Source organism: Mixophyes fleayi, chromosome 4 (assembly GCF_038048845.1).
Source record: "Mixophyes fleayi isolate aMixFle1 chromosome 4, aMixFle1.hap1, whole genome shotgun sequence".
Lineage (NCBI taxonomy): Eukaryota > Metazoa > Chordata > Amphibia > Anura > Limnodynastidae > Mixophyes > Mixophyes fleayi.
In genome coordinates this window covers 265,781,779-265,799,564 of record NC_134405.1, presented here as the reverse complement: position 1 = coordinate 265,799,564, position 17,786 = coordinate 265,781,779, and the positions used below count along the sequence as shown (strand labels likewise).

The 17,786-nt window shown below is 41.0% G+C and overlaps 1 protein-coding gene across 7 annotated transcripts in view; it reads right to left on the bottom strand.

Annotated features, from left to right (window-relative positions):
• The window catches only part of P4HA2 (prolyl 4-hydroxylase subunit alpha 2), a 317,788-nt gene that overhangs the window by 169,275 nt on the left and 130,727 nt on the right, over positions 1-17,786 (bottom strand). For all 7 annotated transcript variants that reach the window (XM_075209734.1, XM_075209735.1, XM_075209736.1 and 4 more), the window contains 3 exons: positions 7,150-7,220; positions 5,657-5,756; positions 2,496-2,549 (listed from right to left, as the gene is read on the bottom strand). In XM_075209734.1, the coding sequence (XP_075065835.1) occupies positions 2,496-2,549; positions 5,657-5,756; positions 7,150-7,220 (225 nt within the window). The remainder of the gene's footprint in view (positions 1-2,495; positions 2,550-5,656; positions 5,757-7,149; positions 7,221-17,786) is intronic.

The following is a 17,786-nucleotide window of genomic DNA, read 5'->3' as shown; positions in this document are numbered from 1 at the left end:
CTGTACTGGCTTGGGAGTTCCTAACTGTAATAGGGTAATGTAGTGAGGTTAAGAGGGTGGTTGAGGAATATTATAAGCTTATCTGAAGAGGTGGGTTTTCAGAGAACGCTTGAAAGCTTGTAGACTAGAGGAGAGTCTTATTGTGCGAGGAAGAGAATTCCATAGATTGGGTGCAGCCCGGAAAAAGTCCTTTAAATCGGGAATGGGAGGCTGTAATGAGTGTGGATGAGAGACGCAGATCTTATGCAGAACGGAGTTGCCAGGTTGGGAGATATTTTGTGACAAGAGAGGAGATGTATGTTGGTGCAGCTTTGTTGATGGCTTTGTAGGTTAGTAAGAGTATTTTATATTGGATTCAGTAGAAAACAGGCAACCAGTGTAGAGACATACAGAGTGATTCAACAGAGGAATAACGATTTGCAAGGAAAATCAATCTTGCCGCAGCGTGCCAAATAGATTGTAGAGGTTTGCGTTTTTGGGAAGGCCAGTAAGGAGGGAATTGCAATAGTCAATGCAGGAGATGATAAGTGCATGAATATACAATGACTGACATGACTTTATAATACTGGGAAAGGAACGTTTTTTATCTTTTGTTTGCTATTTTTTATAACTTATTTCTGCATTTATTACTATTATGCTTATTGTGGGAGACACTATAGAGGAAGAGGAATGTCTGGTGGATCATTCCTACACAGTTCCACTGTTAGATCTAGTATTATGTAGATCTATTAACAGCTTACATATAAGCTGCAATTACAGCTACACAAGATTAAATGTATTAGTGTTGACGTCAGGAGAGATCCGATCTGGACCGCCCCTACCCTTCTAGATGCCCGCCTCCATCCCTATATCCCCATTCTTTAGTAATCCCAGTGATATAATAGTGATGTCAACCCTTTTCCTAGCAACCACCCTGCACTGAATGTGGAAGGGATCAGGCACTTTTGTAGTTTGAACACAGAGTTCACATTGAGTGCGATTAAAAGGGCACTAACTGGAACTATGTGTTGTCACTGAGCGCTATTACCACTCAGTTTCTCTACGTCCGCTAGGAATCACGTTCTGACAACACATATGTACCAATGTAGATAAATTGTATGCAGTCATAAGCCCGATAAAGGTGGTCACTTTTGTGGTGTGTAGTCCCCTCTCACCATAACACTACATGACCAAAAAAATAAAAATAAGGGAGCCCTGATCATTTTTGTGTATGAACTGTGTAAATTACAGCCATTAAAATGTGCGTGTATAGGTTTTCCAGCATGGAGATTTAAAGCTCTATATTAAACAAAATTGTTGTCTGTGCAAAATTTAGTTAATTTGAAAAACGGTCAATAGTCCTACAAATCTATTTCAATAAGAAAAAATAACTTAATAAAGCCAGACACTTTTATCAGCAAAGCAAAATTGCAACTTGCATTACCCACCACCACTCAAAATATTTGCACAGATATTCACAATGACAAAATGACAGCACAAGAAGTGTAATCTCAGAAATTATTGTACTGTAAAAAATAAATTAGGCTTTGGTCCTGATACAGGGTCCCTTTGATGCAGAAGTTTAATAACAAAAGAACTGCAATTTTTTCATTTAAGTGGTTGAAAAAAATGCACATCATGTTGCTTTACACAGCTTGCAATATATTTTAATCTCAGCACCACTATCAAAATACACATAAACTACAAAATCATAAACAATCATTATTAAGATGTAATTTTGCTTAGTTGTACACTGAATGGAAAAAAACAATAAAAACACCCAACTTTGTATTGTACTAAATATTTTTGCCATATGTTTTGTGGCAGGAAAACAAGTAAAAATGATTAATATGAAAAATTACATTTTATCCACTCTTTTTTGGAAGCAGCTGGAGTTACTTTATACTTAAAATGTATAAAGTTTTAATCTTTTTTTTTTGTAAAGTATCTTATCAATTTCTATAAAATTGTTATGATAATTTTATGTCCCACTACAAATTAAAAAAGCCTTAAAAATATAAAACCTTGCCAGAAAAATCCACATCTGCCACAAGATGGCAATGTTGAGCTGCAGCCAGTATTAATGTGCATTCAGAAGAAACAAATCCACATACCCTGTCTAATATTAAACAATTAACTGGGCTTTTGTTTAGAGCAAACCTGGTGGAAAACGATTGACAACTGATAAAAACTGCAAGCATGTGAACTAACTCTGTGCAAATGTTTTTTTGCTGAAAACACATTTGATTTGCAATAATAACTGAAAACTTTTTACAGGCACAGTAAATAAAGTGATTGTGGTGGTGATCTGAGTAAATACAAAGATTTCCAATTAGACTGTCTCATAAGGTGCAATGCTCTAATAAATGTGTAATAAAATATGCTATTGTGAGGTTCCCTAATGTGTCAAACATTGTCTTCCTCTTGGTAAAAAAGAACCAAACAAAAATCAAAAACAAACAAACAAAAAAAATAAAAACAAAACATACTTTATATATATTCTATAATTCACTTACTCTGGAAAAATCGAAGTGTGGTTCATACTGACCTCCCATGCCATAATTTGCTACCTGGAAAATTGGAAATGCATAACAACTTGTCAATTACTCCTTACATTTTATGACTAAACCAAAAACTATTCTCTATATCGTATACTGTAGCATAGAGTACAGCCATGGCAAAATGTGTTGCAGAACAGGCAATTTCACAGAGTTGTGTAACGAGCCGCGGATCGCTTCCTCTGTCTTCGTCCCGACTGTCATAGCAACAGCCGGGGCGTCACTTCCCCTCTCTAGTCCCGGTCGTCACCATGACAATGGCCCGGACGCCTGCTATCAACGCTGAGTCCTGGCAAAACAGTGCAGCCGGGCGCGTGCGTATTAGATACAATAAAGACTGCGGTCTAATTAGGTTTAATTGTATTTATTAGGCAGCCCCTGGGGGCTAATCATGTGAGGCCCAATCCTTGTCCCTGATTAGCAGCATTTAGTATTTAAGACAGGAAGGGCTTAGACTCCCTGCCATTTATAGTATTCACAATCTGTATTGTTTGCTGACCTGCTGTTTGTCTCCTGACCCTGATTGATTGCCTGTTGTGACCCTTGCTTGTACCTTGGACCTTGCCTGATGGCCTGTTACCTGAACCTTTGCCTGCACTCTGGATTCCGTTACTTTGCTTGTGGCCCTGACCTCTGCTTGGAAATTGGACTTGCTTGCTGTTGGCTGGCCCTAACCCTCTGACTTCACCCTGTCTACAACGCACCTCTGACCCTGGCCTGTCTCGATCACCTGCTCCAGAATGGGCTTCCGCCTATTGTTCCACCTGAACTTTGGCCACCTTAGATAAGCTTTTACCACACTGAACTTAAGACCCGGGGGCATCAAAGTACATGTGAGGACAAAAAGCTCTACGGGAAAGGCGGCTGCTTAAAGGTGAAGACCTCACTTCTAACCGTTCTAAAAGCTCATCTTGGTGGTAGCTAGCGGAGAAGATGATGGACTAATCATTCTGTGATGTGGTGGTGGGTAGGACCTGGGAACACAAAAACCAATTACATCTGCTGAAAGTGCAAAATGCCACAGCCAAATGTGGAATGAGGTGAATATTACGGACAGTTTGAATATTTTGCTCATCTCCACTGTTGGGTATTTGTATAACAGGCATGTCACATCACATCTCTACAAAGGGCAACTAAAATAGTGCCCAAAACTGTCCCAGAAAGACTAAAAGATCTTAAAATGTATAGTTTGGAGCACAGAAGGGAAAGGAGGGACATGATAGAAACTTTCAAATATATCAAGGCTTTTAACAAGGTACAGTAGGGAAACATTATTTAAAGGAATAGTAGTACTAAAACACGAGGACATGCACTGAAACTGGAGGGAAGTAGGTTCAGAGGAAATTTGGGTTAATTAAAAAAAAAAAAAATGGGCAGACTAGATGGGCCAAGTGGTTCTTATATTCGTCAAATTCTAGGTTACATCACTTCATTCTTCTACATTACAAAATGTTAATGGCAACCGACATCAAGAAAATTCTGAGCAGTTATCACATATGTGGAGGGCCCTATACATGTAGAGGTCTTTAGAGTAAACATTTCCCTTTCTGGCACATACAGAACATAGGTTTCTGGATTTCATTTAAAATACTACTACCTTTTCCCCCCCTCCCAATACAGCTTAATAAATTTTCAATCTGGATTTTTACTCTTATGTTTTTGTCATTTTTATCAACTAAAAATATCACGCTTTCAATTCCAGTGACTAAAATTTGCCCTGTTTCCGGCTTTCAACCTGGATTACCACAATTAGGTCAGGAAACCACTCACAACTAGAACTCTGCTATGCTGCATTTTTTGATGAGGTGTGTAGACTATAGCAGGCATGGATAATTTTCAGGTGATCAGGCACAGGTTGTTAGGTACATCCTAGAATTTATGGAAAAGATCAAGGGATTACTCGGCCCAAAGCTCAGTTTTCACTCACTTTTGACTGTTAGGAGATTCAATTCAGTGCAATATGTCACAGATTGCCTCCAGAACAGTACATGAAGGTACTTCCTGGTGAGATTTCACCACTCATTTTTCCTCACAACCCACACAGATGCGCAGAAAAATGAGCGTAGAGTCATTACCGTAATAGACAGCAATGTGCACAGCTGGATGTGGCAGTATGGCTGGTGGCACACTGCGCTTGTATCTGCCACTTCGTGTCACTTAGTCTACATTTTGCACTTACAATCTTTATTTTGGTGATTTTTACACTAAAATGCCACCAATGAAATTTCTGTCTAACTTGCCTTTGACACGTAATAGACTCAAGAACTAACAGTTTGATTTGAGTCTATCCAAACACTTCATATAATGCGGGTATTCTCTATATCCTTAACCAGATGATAGCTTATTTGTTACTGCCATATATACAAGTTATGATTTTTTTATATAAAGTTTCTTTTATAGATGTCTGCGTTTTTAATATGTATGGATGTTTATTTTATATAATACAATTTATACTAAAGTCAATCCTCTTTGTATGTAGTATATTCTGCAATTTTAAGCTTGGTAAAATTAAAGGTAATGTCTATTCTGCAATTAATGCTGTTCACGTTTTGCAGCTTTGCTGGTAGTAGATTGAAGGGGTCATTGGCAACAATCCCTTTTGAAGAGCTATTATTTGTTAATAACACAGTTTTAACATTGTATATGCCAGATTCTGGCAAGGATATTTAGTTCTTTTTTGGAACAATGTTTTCTAGCATCAACACCTGAACACGTTTGTTTTCTGTTTTTTCTCCTACCATTTCCTTCAGCCTCCTACTTCACAACATTGGACCAATAGTGACAGAAACTCTTATTGGACTAAATGCAGACTCAAAGCATGGGGTGAGGTAACCGAAAAAGCAATTACCATTTAAACAGCCCGTGCCTGACTAGCATGCCCAACGCAGACTCCCTCTCCAGCTGGGTGAAGGGGAAGTATTAATGTTCACCTCAGTCGCCGAGACTGTAGTTGATACAGGAGGATCAGTCTTAGATATGTCCTCTTTAACAAAATCTTAATGTCTTTTACACTTTAAAAATAAATCTTTTGATGTGAGGCATGTAGCATGATGACATTTAGTGACCTCTTGAAAGAAACAATTAATCCCAATGAAATAATTTATATTTCTTTAGTGTACCTGCAACAATTCAGCTGTGTCGGCGGTAAGCCCCGTAATGGCTTGCATACGCTTATTTACACGAGCAACAACAGGATCATCATATTCTTCCAACCAGGCACTACATAAAAACAAGCAAAATCATTTGCACTGTGGTATAAATAAACTAAAGTGATTTTATGCTGGAAATAAAGCATGAATGGTTCCTTTCAGCTATTAATCAGGAAAAATTATTTAACTTAAATGTCTATTTCACAAATGTTGTTACAAGTAACCTGAAGGCAGCCACTCAACCCCACTCCTCCTTAATAGAGCCTATGCACTGAACTAAAGCTGTGCAAGAATTATTCATCTGTGCTTCAGCTGCATCTAAAACTTCTCCCAGGCATCTGAAATGTCGCCCAGACTAAAAGTCTAAATCCCTGAAAGCTTGTCTATGAAGGGGATAAGACAAGCTGCAGCAACCGCAGTTCACCTAGCATTCTGTTTTAAACAGAGAGAATTCCAGTGTTGTGAACAGTGCAGAAAGATGGCAGATATATATATATATATATATATATATATATATATATATATATATATATATAAATTACTTGTCTGTCTCAAAACCTGTTTACTCAGATTATAATTCTAAAGATGTTCAGTCCATGCTGCATATGTCTGTGACAGTCCAACCCCATTCCAAGGCAGAGGGTCTGAGTCATTAAGGAGGGCAAGGCAAAAACATGAGTGAGTTTTTTCTCCTAGACAAACCATGTTACAATGTAAGGGGTGCAAATTAGTTTATTATTTTGCACATATGGGAAATACTGGCTTTTTATTTATGTAGCACACAAATACTTGATGACTTTATTTTTACACTGAAATTTAAAGTTGATTTAGGGCATGCTATACCCCAACTAGAAGTCTGTCCCCACATTTTAAATTTACCTCACCCTCCAATGCAACATGTTTTTGCTCAGGTGAAAAGATACCCCTTTCTTTTTTTTACTTAGCTCTCCTTAATGGCCTACAATTTGATCAAGAAACTGCTATGTTTACAACAATGTAGGCAACAGTTGACTTTTCCCTCTTCACAGAAGACTCTTGGCAGCTAGAGCAAAGCATTACTCTTTACTTCAATTTGGCACCACTAGAAAGCAAATGCAGAGGTTGTAAAATGTCTGTAAGACACTATATACTAACCGTTTATAAACCTTTCATTGTAAGATTAGAACTTTAAAGATTACCTATTAGCAGATTCAACCGTTCACCTTTTTATTCGCTGATTAGACATAATAATCCCAGTTTGCTCAGGAGAGAGCATGTAATACAAGCTTATAGTGCGATGCAATGCGCCCACTCAAACTGGCCTTTGTGTAAGGTGCAGAGAGTACACAGCATATTAAATGCCCTTTTTCTGGCTGAAGTTCACAATGTTCTATGTAATAAGCAAATAAAGAGCCAAAAAGGGTAAAACAGAGTGCCAGGTTTTCTTTAACATTTAACATTAACCCATTAACATAATATCTCACCTTTTAGATACTCTGTAATTGGCTACGGTTAGAACACCAGTTTTAGGGTCACGAACTGTAGCTCTTGCTAACTGTAGAGAAAAAACAGATCAATGAAAAGAAATTACACCTTAGATGTACGTTAAAGAGAACCTATCGCTCATAGCATTCACTCAGAAACACTGACTACGTCTACTCAATCACCAAATGGTCACTTAGCTATCTAGTCATTTAATAGACATATTTCAAGGTCAATGAAAAGTAGTTCTGCAATTCTCAATCTAACCACCAACCCTATTTTTTTTATTTTTTTTTAAGAATTACTTTAACAGTAAGGTAGTGGGCACCTGAACTTTAAGAGTGCTCCCCCAGTCGCCCATGCATCACACAACATGACCCTTTTCAGGCATAATTATTAGAGTATCCCTTGCTGCGCCTTTCCCCTATGATTTGGCAAGCCGTCTTATGCCCAACCACAAGAATTCAAATTACCTTCCCCATTGTAAAACTGTTGCGAAATTGCCTTTAAAAGTATACAGGCTATGTGACTTGTTCTCAGCAATTAAAAAAAAACCAAAAAACATTAAAATTTGAAAGACCAAAATATTAATATGTGATGAGTTAAGGAAAAATGTAAAAAAAAGTGCCTTACTATTTACTTATATAGTGTACCTTTTGTACACACCAATAGTAAAACACACAACTAAAACACCATGTCTAGAGCCTTTGACCTGGATCAAATGCTGTATTTTGACAGATGACACGTCGTATATAAAGTAGGAGACACACACTGGATTATTATAGCAATTATAAAACACCAACGGTTTACATAGAACTGCAATATTTGTAAGATTGTCATTGATTACTTCACAAAGTTAGTTCATTAAAATATACCATGTTAAGTGACAGCAGCTTATGTGAAGACAATGTATTTTTAAAGCTGGTACCAATTACTAATTGCAGAACAGAGAGAATCGGCAACACAAACAATTTCTAAACAAACTGGACACAATCAGGCAGTGGAAAGATGTATAAGATGTATAAGGGATGGGCAATCACAAAAACATCCAGCAATGGTGGCCCTGGGATTTGATACACAATGGAGGCTGACATGTCTTGTGCAGAGACAGACAGGCTACAGTCAGTCAAGAACGGTGGTCTCACCAGATGAATATTAGAATGCACAGCTTGTTATACCCTTCAGGATCGATGTACGTAGTAAAGTGGTCAATCACTGTGCAAAGGTCACTAATTGTATACTTGGTGACCTTTGCATGATATATTTTATGCCATTATATAACAATAGACTGACTGATCTCAACATACACCAGCATAATTCACTGTGTGGTCCATGAACAAAGAAAATTCTATGGTATTGTACCCATGAAGCCTATATCTGCAACCAATGCAGGTAAAAATGGATTATATTTACTTGGATGTGAAAAGAACTAAGTCATTCGTCTAAGCCTAGTGAAGATGTCAGTTTCACAAAGATGCGGAGGACACAACCCACATCCAAATAAGCAAAGGAGGAAGGGCATGCAGGGGCAGCCGCCTCCTGTAAGACTGGGACCACAATCTCCAGGTTCAGGTGAAGAACCTAAAACCACTTTTGACTGAAAAGATGAAACAGTTCTCAACACAGCCCTATCATCGTGGAAGATGAGACAGGGGGACCAACAGGAAGGGCCCCAAGCTCTAACACCTGCCGTGCAGAAGCAACGGCCAGGAGAAATACCACATAAGGAATCTGAACTCCGATGAACCCATTGGTTCAAAGAGAGACCTCTGAAGCATGGCCAGAACCAAATATGCAGAACAGCTTGAAGGAAAGTCAGCACCTCTGGAATATTTGGTATTTTCTGCAAAAAATAAGAGAAGTCCAACACTTGAACCTTTAGGGAACCAAGTTGCAGATCTGCGTCCCAGCCATCCAGAAAACATGCTAGAATACAGGAAAGATGCCTATTGGCCGTGTGGCAGACTCTTCTTTCACACCACTTAATGTAGGCATGCCAAACCTGGCAGTAAATGTAGCCTGAGGTCAGTCTCGCAGCATGGTGTCTACCACTCTGGAAAAAAGAACTCTGAATTACCAGAGCCTGGCCTCAAAGACCATGCCATAAAAAACCCACGGACCATGCCATAAAAAACCCACGGAGGTAGGTGCTGGTAAAGAACCAGGCTCTGCTGTAGCAGGACGCCGCAGAAACCTTCCTGTTACCTTGCTTAGAATGTCTGTGGACCCTATGTGCCGATCGGGCCATCAGAATCCGTGGTAGAAGGGTCAGCAACCTCTGGGACACTGAGGGACGTGGAGCCCCCCTTTTTGCTCAAAATGGGTGTGGGGGAGCAACCCTAGAGCAATGACTATGTTGACGACCCCATGTATAATTCATGCAAGCCTGCTGCCAACTGGTCAGCCCAGGTCTCAATTGGTGACCAGGCGACCCACACTGAAGACAGCATAGGTCTTAGTGAGGCACCTGCTGCCAAGAAGATGGATTTAAGAAAACCCTCCATCCTGCGGTGAGTGGCCTCAGGAAGTGCACCAGAAGAGTAGTCAGGTAAACCAACCTGGCCAGCGGCATATCCACCCTAGGAACCTGTTCCCAGTGGGCCATATTTAAAGCCTGCAGTCGCTAAAGGATAGGAAATCTGTATGGTATAATGAACTTATGATCTGGCTGTTTCCAAGCTGACTCAGCTATATCCCCAAGTTTCACTGATGCCAGAAAATAGACAACCTGCCGTTTACCTCGCTTAAAGAGGCAAAGGTCTGACTGAGGTTCCTCTAGATCCAACAGATTCAATGCTTGGATAACTGCCAGAACCAGATCCTCAATGCATTGATTATTTCAGCGTTCAGCCATATTACCCACCAAGGAGGAAGTCAGAATGCTCACTTTCCTCCACCAAAGACCCTTCTGAGACAGAAAGTGCACGGCGTCGTGCTTGGGTTCTGGGAGAGTTTAGAAACCGATTTAACCAATGCAGTTCCCTAACTAAGGACATGGACCAAGCAGATTCCCCCTGCAAGAGTCCCCTAAAGGAGGAGGTGGATGCCTGACCAACAAGGCTCAGGTTTAAATCCTGCCCTGCTGCACATTTGGAGCAGGTGTAATATTTAGCCCAGGGTGTCTTTCTCTGGTCTGACATAACAAGGTAATAGCATGCTCATAGTACCTTCCACTTGCCAAGTAACAGAGGCAGAAGGTTATACCTGGGTATAGCAACCACACCGAGGGATAATTGGGAGAAGGCGTGTGTTTTTCTTTTTCAGAAAAGGAAAGAAAAATAACTTTCTAGAGCATACTGTTTTGTCTGTGACTTACCCCACAGTACCTCCCAAACACACACACATATATATACATACATACACACATATATACATACACACACATACATACATACATACATACATATACACACACATACATACCTATATACACACACACACACACATATACATACATACACACACACACACATAACCATGCACATATGTACCAGCGTATTCTTTGCATTCACTTGCACTTTGAGTTCACAATTGGTTTCTCCAAATATTTGCACAATTATTTAAAACATACAATTTGACCTGCGAAATCAACACTTTACTTGAATTGTGTGGCGTATGTTTCTACATATGGGTTTTATCTAGAGATGCTCACTGAACCCTGTGTTTTGGTTTTGGATCTGGATTACCATTGTATTTTGGTTTTGCCACACCGCCCTTGCGTGTTTTGGTTTTGTTTGGCTTTGTTTTGCTATTTTTGAAAAAAATACCATTTTTTTGGGCTAAAATATCCTAATGTAGTGCTCCACCAGTTTCTTGGATAAGTGAGGTAATTCAAAAGCTAATAAATTATGAAAAAAACAGTTTAATCCCTGGTAGGCCGTCCTTAATTCTAACACTTGCCTGCAAATTATACAGACAAACCTGGTTGTCTTCCTCCTCCATCTTTGACTATTGGCAATGTAGCGATCGTCTTTGCGTGTATATTACATCCTCCACTTGTAGTTAAATAGAAAAAAAGCAGCCTGCATAGACTGTAGAATTAGAATATTAAAAGAAATGGACAAAGGCAGTTTGGTATCTGTCTGCATCAGACCCTCTCTCGACTAGGAGTAAAATAGAAAAATATTCAGCCGTTATAGACTGTAGAATATAAATAGAAATTGAGAAAGGCAATTTGGTATCTGTCTGCATCATCCTCATCAACATCCTCATTTGCGCCCTCGTCACCTACACAAATCTTCCCCTCATCCTCTTCTAATTCCAAAGTGGCATCCTCAATTGGTGTATCACCGGCTACACTCGGGCTGTTCAGGCACACATCAGCAGAACTGCTGAAAGGGCCCTTCTTTGTGGGTACACTAACAGAATGCTCACGATTAGACATACCACTGGTGGATGGACTCTCCACAGGGATTGGTGTTATTTCTGATTCTGAGCATACATTATTCTCTAAAGCCTTACTGTTTTCTTGCAGCTCGGCTTTCACGCGTAACAGTAGTTGTGCACCACTTTTAGACTCCAAATTACTTGGTCTTGCTTGCTCACGAGTGACCGTACAAGAAGAAGGCTCAGTAACATTTTTTTGATCTGCCACTAATAGAGAAAGGCGAAGGCCTCATTCTTTCTTTGCCACCGTGTGTAGAAGAATGGCATGTTGTTAAAAAAAAAAATTTCGGCAATTAACTTTTCCTCAGTTACACTTCTTTTTCACTTCAACACAGTAAATTTTTTTGGGTGTGTTTTTTTCCCTGATTTAAAAAGACTATGTACTTTTACATAGGCTTTACCAGATGACGTACTGGGAACACTACCATCAGGACTGGTGCCAGCACGTGCTTGCTGATTCTGTTCATATGTGGACTGCTTTGAATCCATTTTAATGAGCCCAAAGCACTTGTAGTGCAAAAAATTGTATAGATACTGCTGATAAATATCACTTTTGACAGCCAGAAAAATCAATGTTTCACACTGGGGAATATGGGACACCCCAAAGCACTTGTAGTGCAAAAAAAAAAAAAAAAAGCCTATTCTATTCTCCTCTCTTCCTGCTAATAGAATTGGAATAATAGAATTGAATAGATTAGAAATGAAATAATAATACAAAGAATAAGGTGTACAATTATTGCTCTGTCCCTGCTCTAATACAGCCTGTGACCTAACCCTGCTCTCTCCCTCTGTCAAATGGCGATGGATTGCTGTTGAGGCGGGAATTTATGCTTTTCAAATCTCGCGAGAACCGAGCTCTGAAATACGAACGCGTCACAATGACTTTTTGCCTCGATTTTGATACCGAACGGGCGGTACTCGGATAGGCAAAGTTCGGGTGGGTTCGGATCCCTGGGAACCAAGCCCGCCCATCTCTAGTTTCATCACATGCACCAGTTGCCAAGGTGAATAAAGATATACTGTGGATGTTTTGAAAATTTTTAGCATTGTGTTCCAAAAAAAAAACCAAAACAAAAACAGATGTGGAGATGAAATAATTTTTTTTTACTCTTCTCTTAGCTCCTCCAACAATCCTCCTGCAAAGTACTGTATATATCCAATTTACATAACCAATGGATCCCATAACTGATGAGGTTTAAGTGACCACTGTATATGTAAGGATATAAGACAATTAAATTATGCTAACCAAATCATGCCTGGAGCTTTCATAAGTTCTATAAACTCAACTGATGACTGGTTGCTCCTATAGGAGAGACTTAAGTGTTGTAGTTAATATGAATCACCGCCATCTGACACGGCCCTTAATAGAATTCTAAGTTTTACGGATATTCATTAGAACGGATATGCTCAAATTATCCAATGAATCCACGGTCTTGGTTAATTATTTTCCTGATCTCTCCCACTGATTGACTATTATCATTTAGCGTGAGCTCCATTCCAAGAACACTAATTAGCCAGTATGATCAATGGCCAATGCAACAATGATTTTATATTCTATTCTACATAGCACTCTGGTTCTATCTACTGATGTTGGTCAGCACAACAGCATGGAATCAGATGTGCAAACTGCACACTTACAATACTAATAATACTAGGGAGTTTAGCACCTTTATTATAGTTTTTTTTCTTAATTTTTAAAGCCCACCAAATAAAAGCAGATCTGGGAGTAATTTTTCGGAAAAACCGAATATTAAATTCTAGAGATGCTCAGGCTCGGTTCCCCCGAGAACCGAACACACCCGAACTAAGCAGATCCAAGTACTGAGCCGATCCGGCTCAGAACTTTCACGCGCCCTCGGAATTGAAAAGAGGCAAAATGTCATTGTTAAGTCATCGGATCTCGCGAAATTTGGATTCAACCGCCCTCCACGGAGCTCCAATGTCATTTCACAGAGGGATACAGAAGGGGCAGCACGGTTCTTGACAGTCTCTAGTGCAGTTGGGCAGCGTCATTGGTAGAAAAGAAAGAGGAGGGATAGCAGTGTTCTTCAAAGTCTTCAGTGACATTTAGGAGAGATCCATTGCTAGTTGTCATGAAATAGAAATAATAGGGCTGGCACGCTTTGTCTTCTAAATCAGCAGTAAAATTGTACTGTTTTATCAAAATGGATTCAAAGCAGTACACAAAAGACAAGGAGCACCAAGCAGCTGCTGGCACCAGCCATGATGATCGTAATCCATCTACGTCATCTGCTAAAGCTTATGTTAAAGTGCATAGTGTTTTTAAGTAAGGGAAACAAAACTGTAAAAAAAAAAAAAAAAAGGGATTTTTATACTTATGTAAAATGCGTTTCTCTTAATCCGTTGGGGGACACCGGGAACTTGGGGTATAGAGTAGGACAGGCGAAATGCTGGCACTTTAATTTTCAGTTAAAACAAAAGCTCTGGCTCCACCCCCTCTATACCCCACCTCCTGCTAGAGGCCAGTCTATGTTTAACCAAGCCAGCAGAAAGGGAGATAGAGAGAACCAAAGAAAAGAGAATAAACTTAACACACTATTCTCTTAACAATCAAACAACATGTCAAACAGAAGGAAAAACCAGAGCATTAAGGGTGGGCGCCCGGTGTCCCCCAATGGATTAAGAAAAACGGATTTCACATAAGTATAAAAATCCCATTTTTTTCTCACATCCTTTGGGGGACAACGGGACCTTGGGGACATCCCAAATCTGTCTCACGGGAGGGAACGCTCAGAAGAAACGGGCCGAATCACCCTTCTCTCAAAACTTGCATCCCTAGAGGCAAACACATTAAATCTGTAAAACTTTGTGAAAGTGTGTACAGAAGACCACGTTTACACAATTGTTCACTGGAGGCACCATGGCGGGCCGCCCAGGAAGCACTTACAGATCTTGTAGAATGCGCCCGTAGATTATCTGGGACAGTCTCCCCAGCCCCACTGTAAGCCTGGCGGATAACAGCCGTAATCCACCTAGCAATGGTCACCTTAGAAGCTGGCCAGCCTCTTTTGTGAGCATCATAAAGAATCAAAAGATCCTCAGTTTTACGTAACTTCTGAGATCTTCTAACATAAATTCGCAAGGCACGAACAACATCAAGATAACGAATAGACTCATCGTTATCGGAAGACGAGGAATCAGTTAGAGCCGGGATGACAATATCCTGATTCAAATGAAACTTAGAGACAACTTTAGGAAGGAAGGAGGGCTTAGTGTGAAGAACTGCCCTATCTTCATGAAAAACTAGCAGAGGAGGCTTGCAAGACAAAGCCGCAAGTTCTGAAACTCTGCGTGCCGTAGAAGTGGCCAAAAGAAAAAACGTTTTCAAAGTAGGAAATTTGAAATCTACTGTATTCAAAGGCTCAAACGGTGGATGCTGTAAAGCCCTCAACACCAAATTCAAATCCCATGGCGGAACCGAAGGAATATAAGGAGGTTGAACATGGAGAACACCTCGAATGAAAGTTTGCACATCAGGTATAACAGCAAGTTTTCTTTGAAAGCAAATTGAAAGCGCTGACACCTGACCCTTAAGAGAACTAAGACGCAAACCTGCATCCAAGCCATCCTGCAAGAACCTGAGTAACCTGGCAAGACGAAAAGAAGATGTAGGATACCCCTTCTTTTCGCACCAATATATGTCCTCCAGACTCGATGATATATTTTGGCTGAAGCATGGTCTGAACCACCCGACTCGAAAACCCCTTAGCTCTTAAAATCCTGGCTTCAACAGCCACGCCGTTAAAGCCAAACGATGCAAACCTTGATGACAAAAGGGAACCTGGGTTAGTAAATCTGGGCGTATTGGCAACCGCCACGACCGACCTCCTGCCATGAAGAGTACGTTGGTGTACCAAGCTCTGCGAGGCCAATCCGGCGCTACTGGAACACCCTCTCCCTTCACCTTTTTCAGTACTCATGGAAGCATGGCTATCGGAGGAAAAAGGTACACTAAGCGGTACTTCCAAGGGACGGATATAGCGTCTACCGCGACTGCCCCGGGATCTCTTGCATGGGAACAGTAGCGGGGAACCTTGTGATTCAACCGAGATGTCATTATGTCGACATTCAGTTGACCCTATTTCACCACTAACTGTTGAAACACCTCCGGATGGAGAGAACATTCCCCTGGATGCAGAGTCTGCCTGCTTAGGAAGTCTGCTTCCCAATTTTCTATTCCGGGAATGAAGACGGCAACAAGTGCCAAAACGTGAGCTTCGGCCCACAGAAATATCCTGTGAGCCTCCCTCATGACCAAAGGACTCCTGGTGCCGCCCTGATGGTTGAGATATGCCACTGCTGTGACATTGTCCGATTGGATCTTTACTGGCTCTCCCTGCAGCAAGTGTTGCGCACTTCTTAGAGCCTGAAACACTGCGCGCAGTTCCAAGACATTTATTGGAAGCTTGGACGCTTTGGGAGTCCAAAGCCCCTGAAACTGAGCCTGAAGACATACAGCACCCCAACCCCGAAGGCTGGCATCTTTTGTTATCAGAATCCAATTCCAAATTGAGAACAAGCGGCCCCTGGTGAGATTCTGCCTGTGTAGCCACCAGATCAGCGACTGACTCATCTGCGGAGACAGGAGAAAAACCTGACTTGCCAGATTGCGATGAGATTTGTTCCATTGCGACAGAAATTCCAACTGAAACGGTCGTGCATGGAACGGAGCAAACTGGATTGCTTCGAATGACGATCCCATCTTGATCAGAAGCCTCATTGCAAAATGAATGGAAGGTCTCCTTGCCACCAACAGGGATTTCACCATCCTCTGTAAAGCTAGAATCTTGGCCTGAGGAAAGAATACCCGTCTCAGACGGGTATCGAATAGGAGACCCAGAAACACCATCCGCTGGGATGGGATCAACTTGGATTTTTTGAAGTTGATAATCCAACCGTGTGACTCCAGGGTCTGGATTACTACCTGAATATGCAACAGAAGCTTCTGAGAAGAATCTGCCTTTAGAAGCAGATTGTCCAGGTAAGGGATGATTGTAATCCCCTTGCCCCTTAGCAGAGCAGCCATAACCGACATGATCTTGGTAAAGATTCGTGGAGCTGTGGCGAGACCGAACGGGAGAGCCTGAAATTGGAAGTGCTCTGACCGAACCGCAAACCTCAGCAGGGACTGATGACCCTTCCAAATAGGCACATGGAGATATGCATCCTTGATGTCTAGAGCCACCATAAATTCTCCCTGTTCCATGCCGAGAATGACCGAGCGTAAAGATTCTATCTTGAAGCTGGGCACTCTGACCTGAGTGTTCAAAGCCTTTAGATTGAGAATCGGTCTTAACGAGCAGTCTGATTTTGTCACGAGAAAAATATTAAAATAAAACCCCAAACCTCTTTGAGAATGAGGAACCGGAATAATCACTCTGGAAGACAGAAGGGATTGAATCGCTTCTGTTAAAGCCAATCGCTTTCTCAGACATGACGGAAGCCCTGTGGTGAAGAACCGTCTGGGAGGAAGACTGAGCAGATCGATCTTGTAACCCTGGTTCACCACTCCCCGAATCCAGACATCGGTAGCGTTTCGCCTGTCCTACTCTATACCCCAAGGTCCTGGTGTCCCCCAAAGGATGTGAGAGAAAAACACCTTTTACCTTTGTCCAAAAGAAAAAAAAAGACCTGTAATTCAGGCAAAGATGTCTGCAGAAAAAAATAAAATTGCCAACATGCCATTCTAAACACGCAGTGGCAAGGAAAGAATGAGGCCTTTGCCTTTCTCTATGTGTGCTAGTTCTGCAACTGTCACTGAGGCATCTTCTTGTAAGGTCAGTCATGACCAAGCAACACCTTGTCATTCGGACTCCAAAAGTGGTGTCCAAATACTTTTACGTGTAAAAGCCGAGCTGGAAGAAAACAGTAAGGCATTAGAGGAAAATGTATGTTCTGATTCAGAAATAACACAAATCCCTGAGGAGTGTCTATCCACGAGTGCCATGTGTAATCCTGACCTTTTTGATAGCGTACCCATAAAGAAAACCCCTCTGAGCATTTCTGCAGATGTGTGCATGAACAGCCCAAGTATAGCCGGTGACACACACATTGATGATGTCACCTTGGAGTTGCAACAGGATTAGGGGGATATTTATGCAGCTAATGAGGGTGCTAATGAGGATGTTAATGAGGATGATGTTGTTTGTGTAAGTCCTGCACCACTGGAAGCAGTTCTTGCACGTGATAAGAAGGCCATTGTCATGCCTGGGTACAAGACCAAAAACTCCAC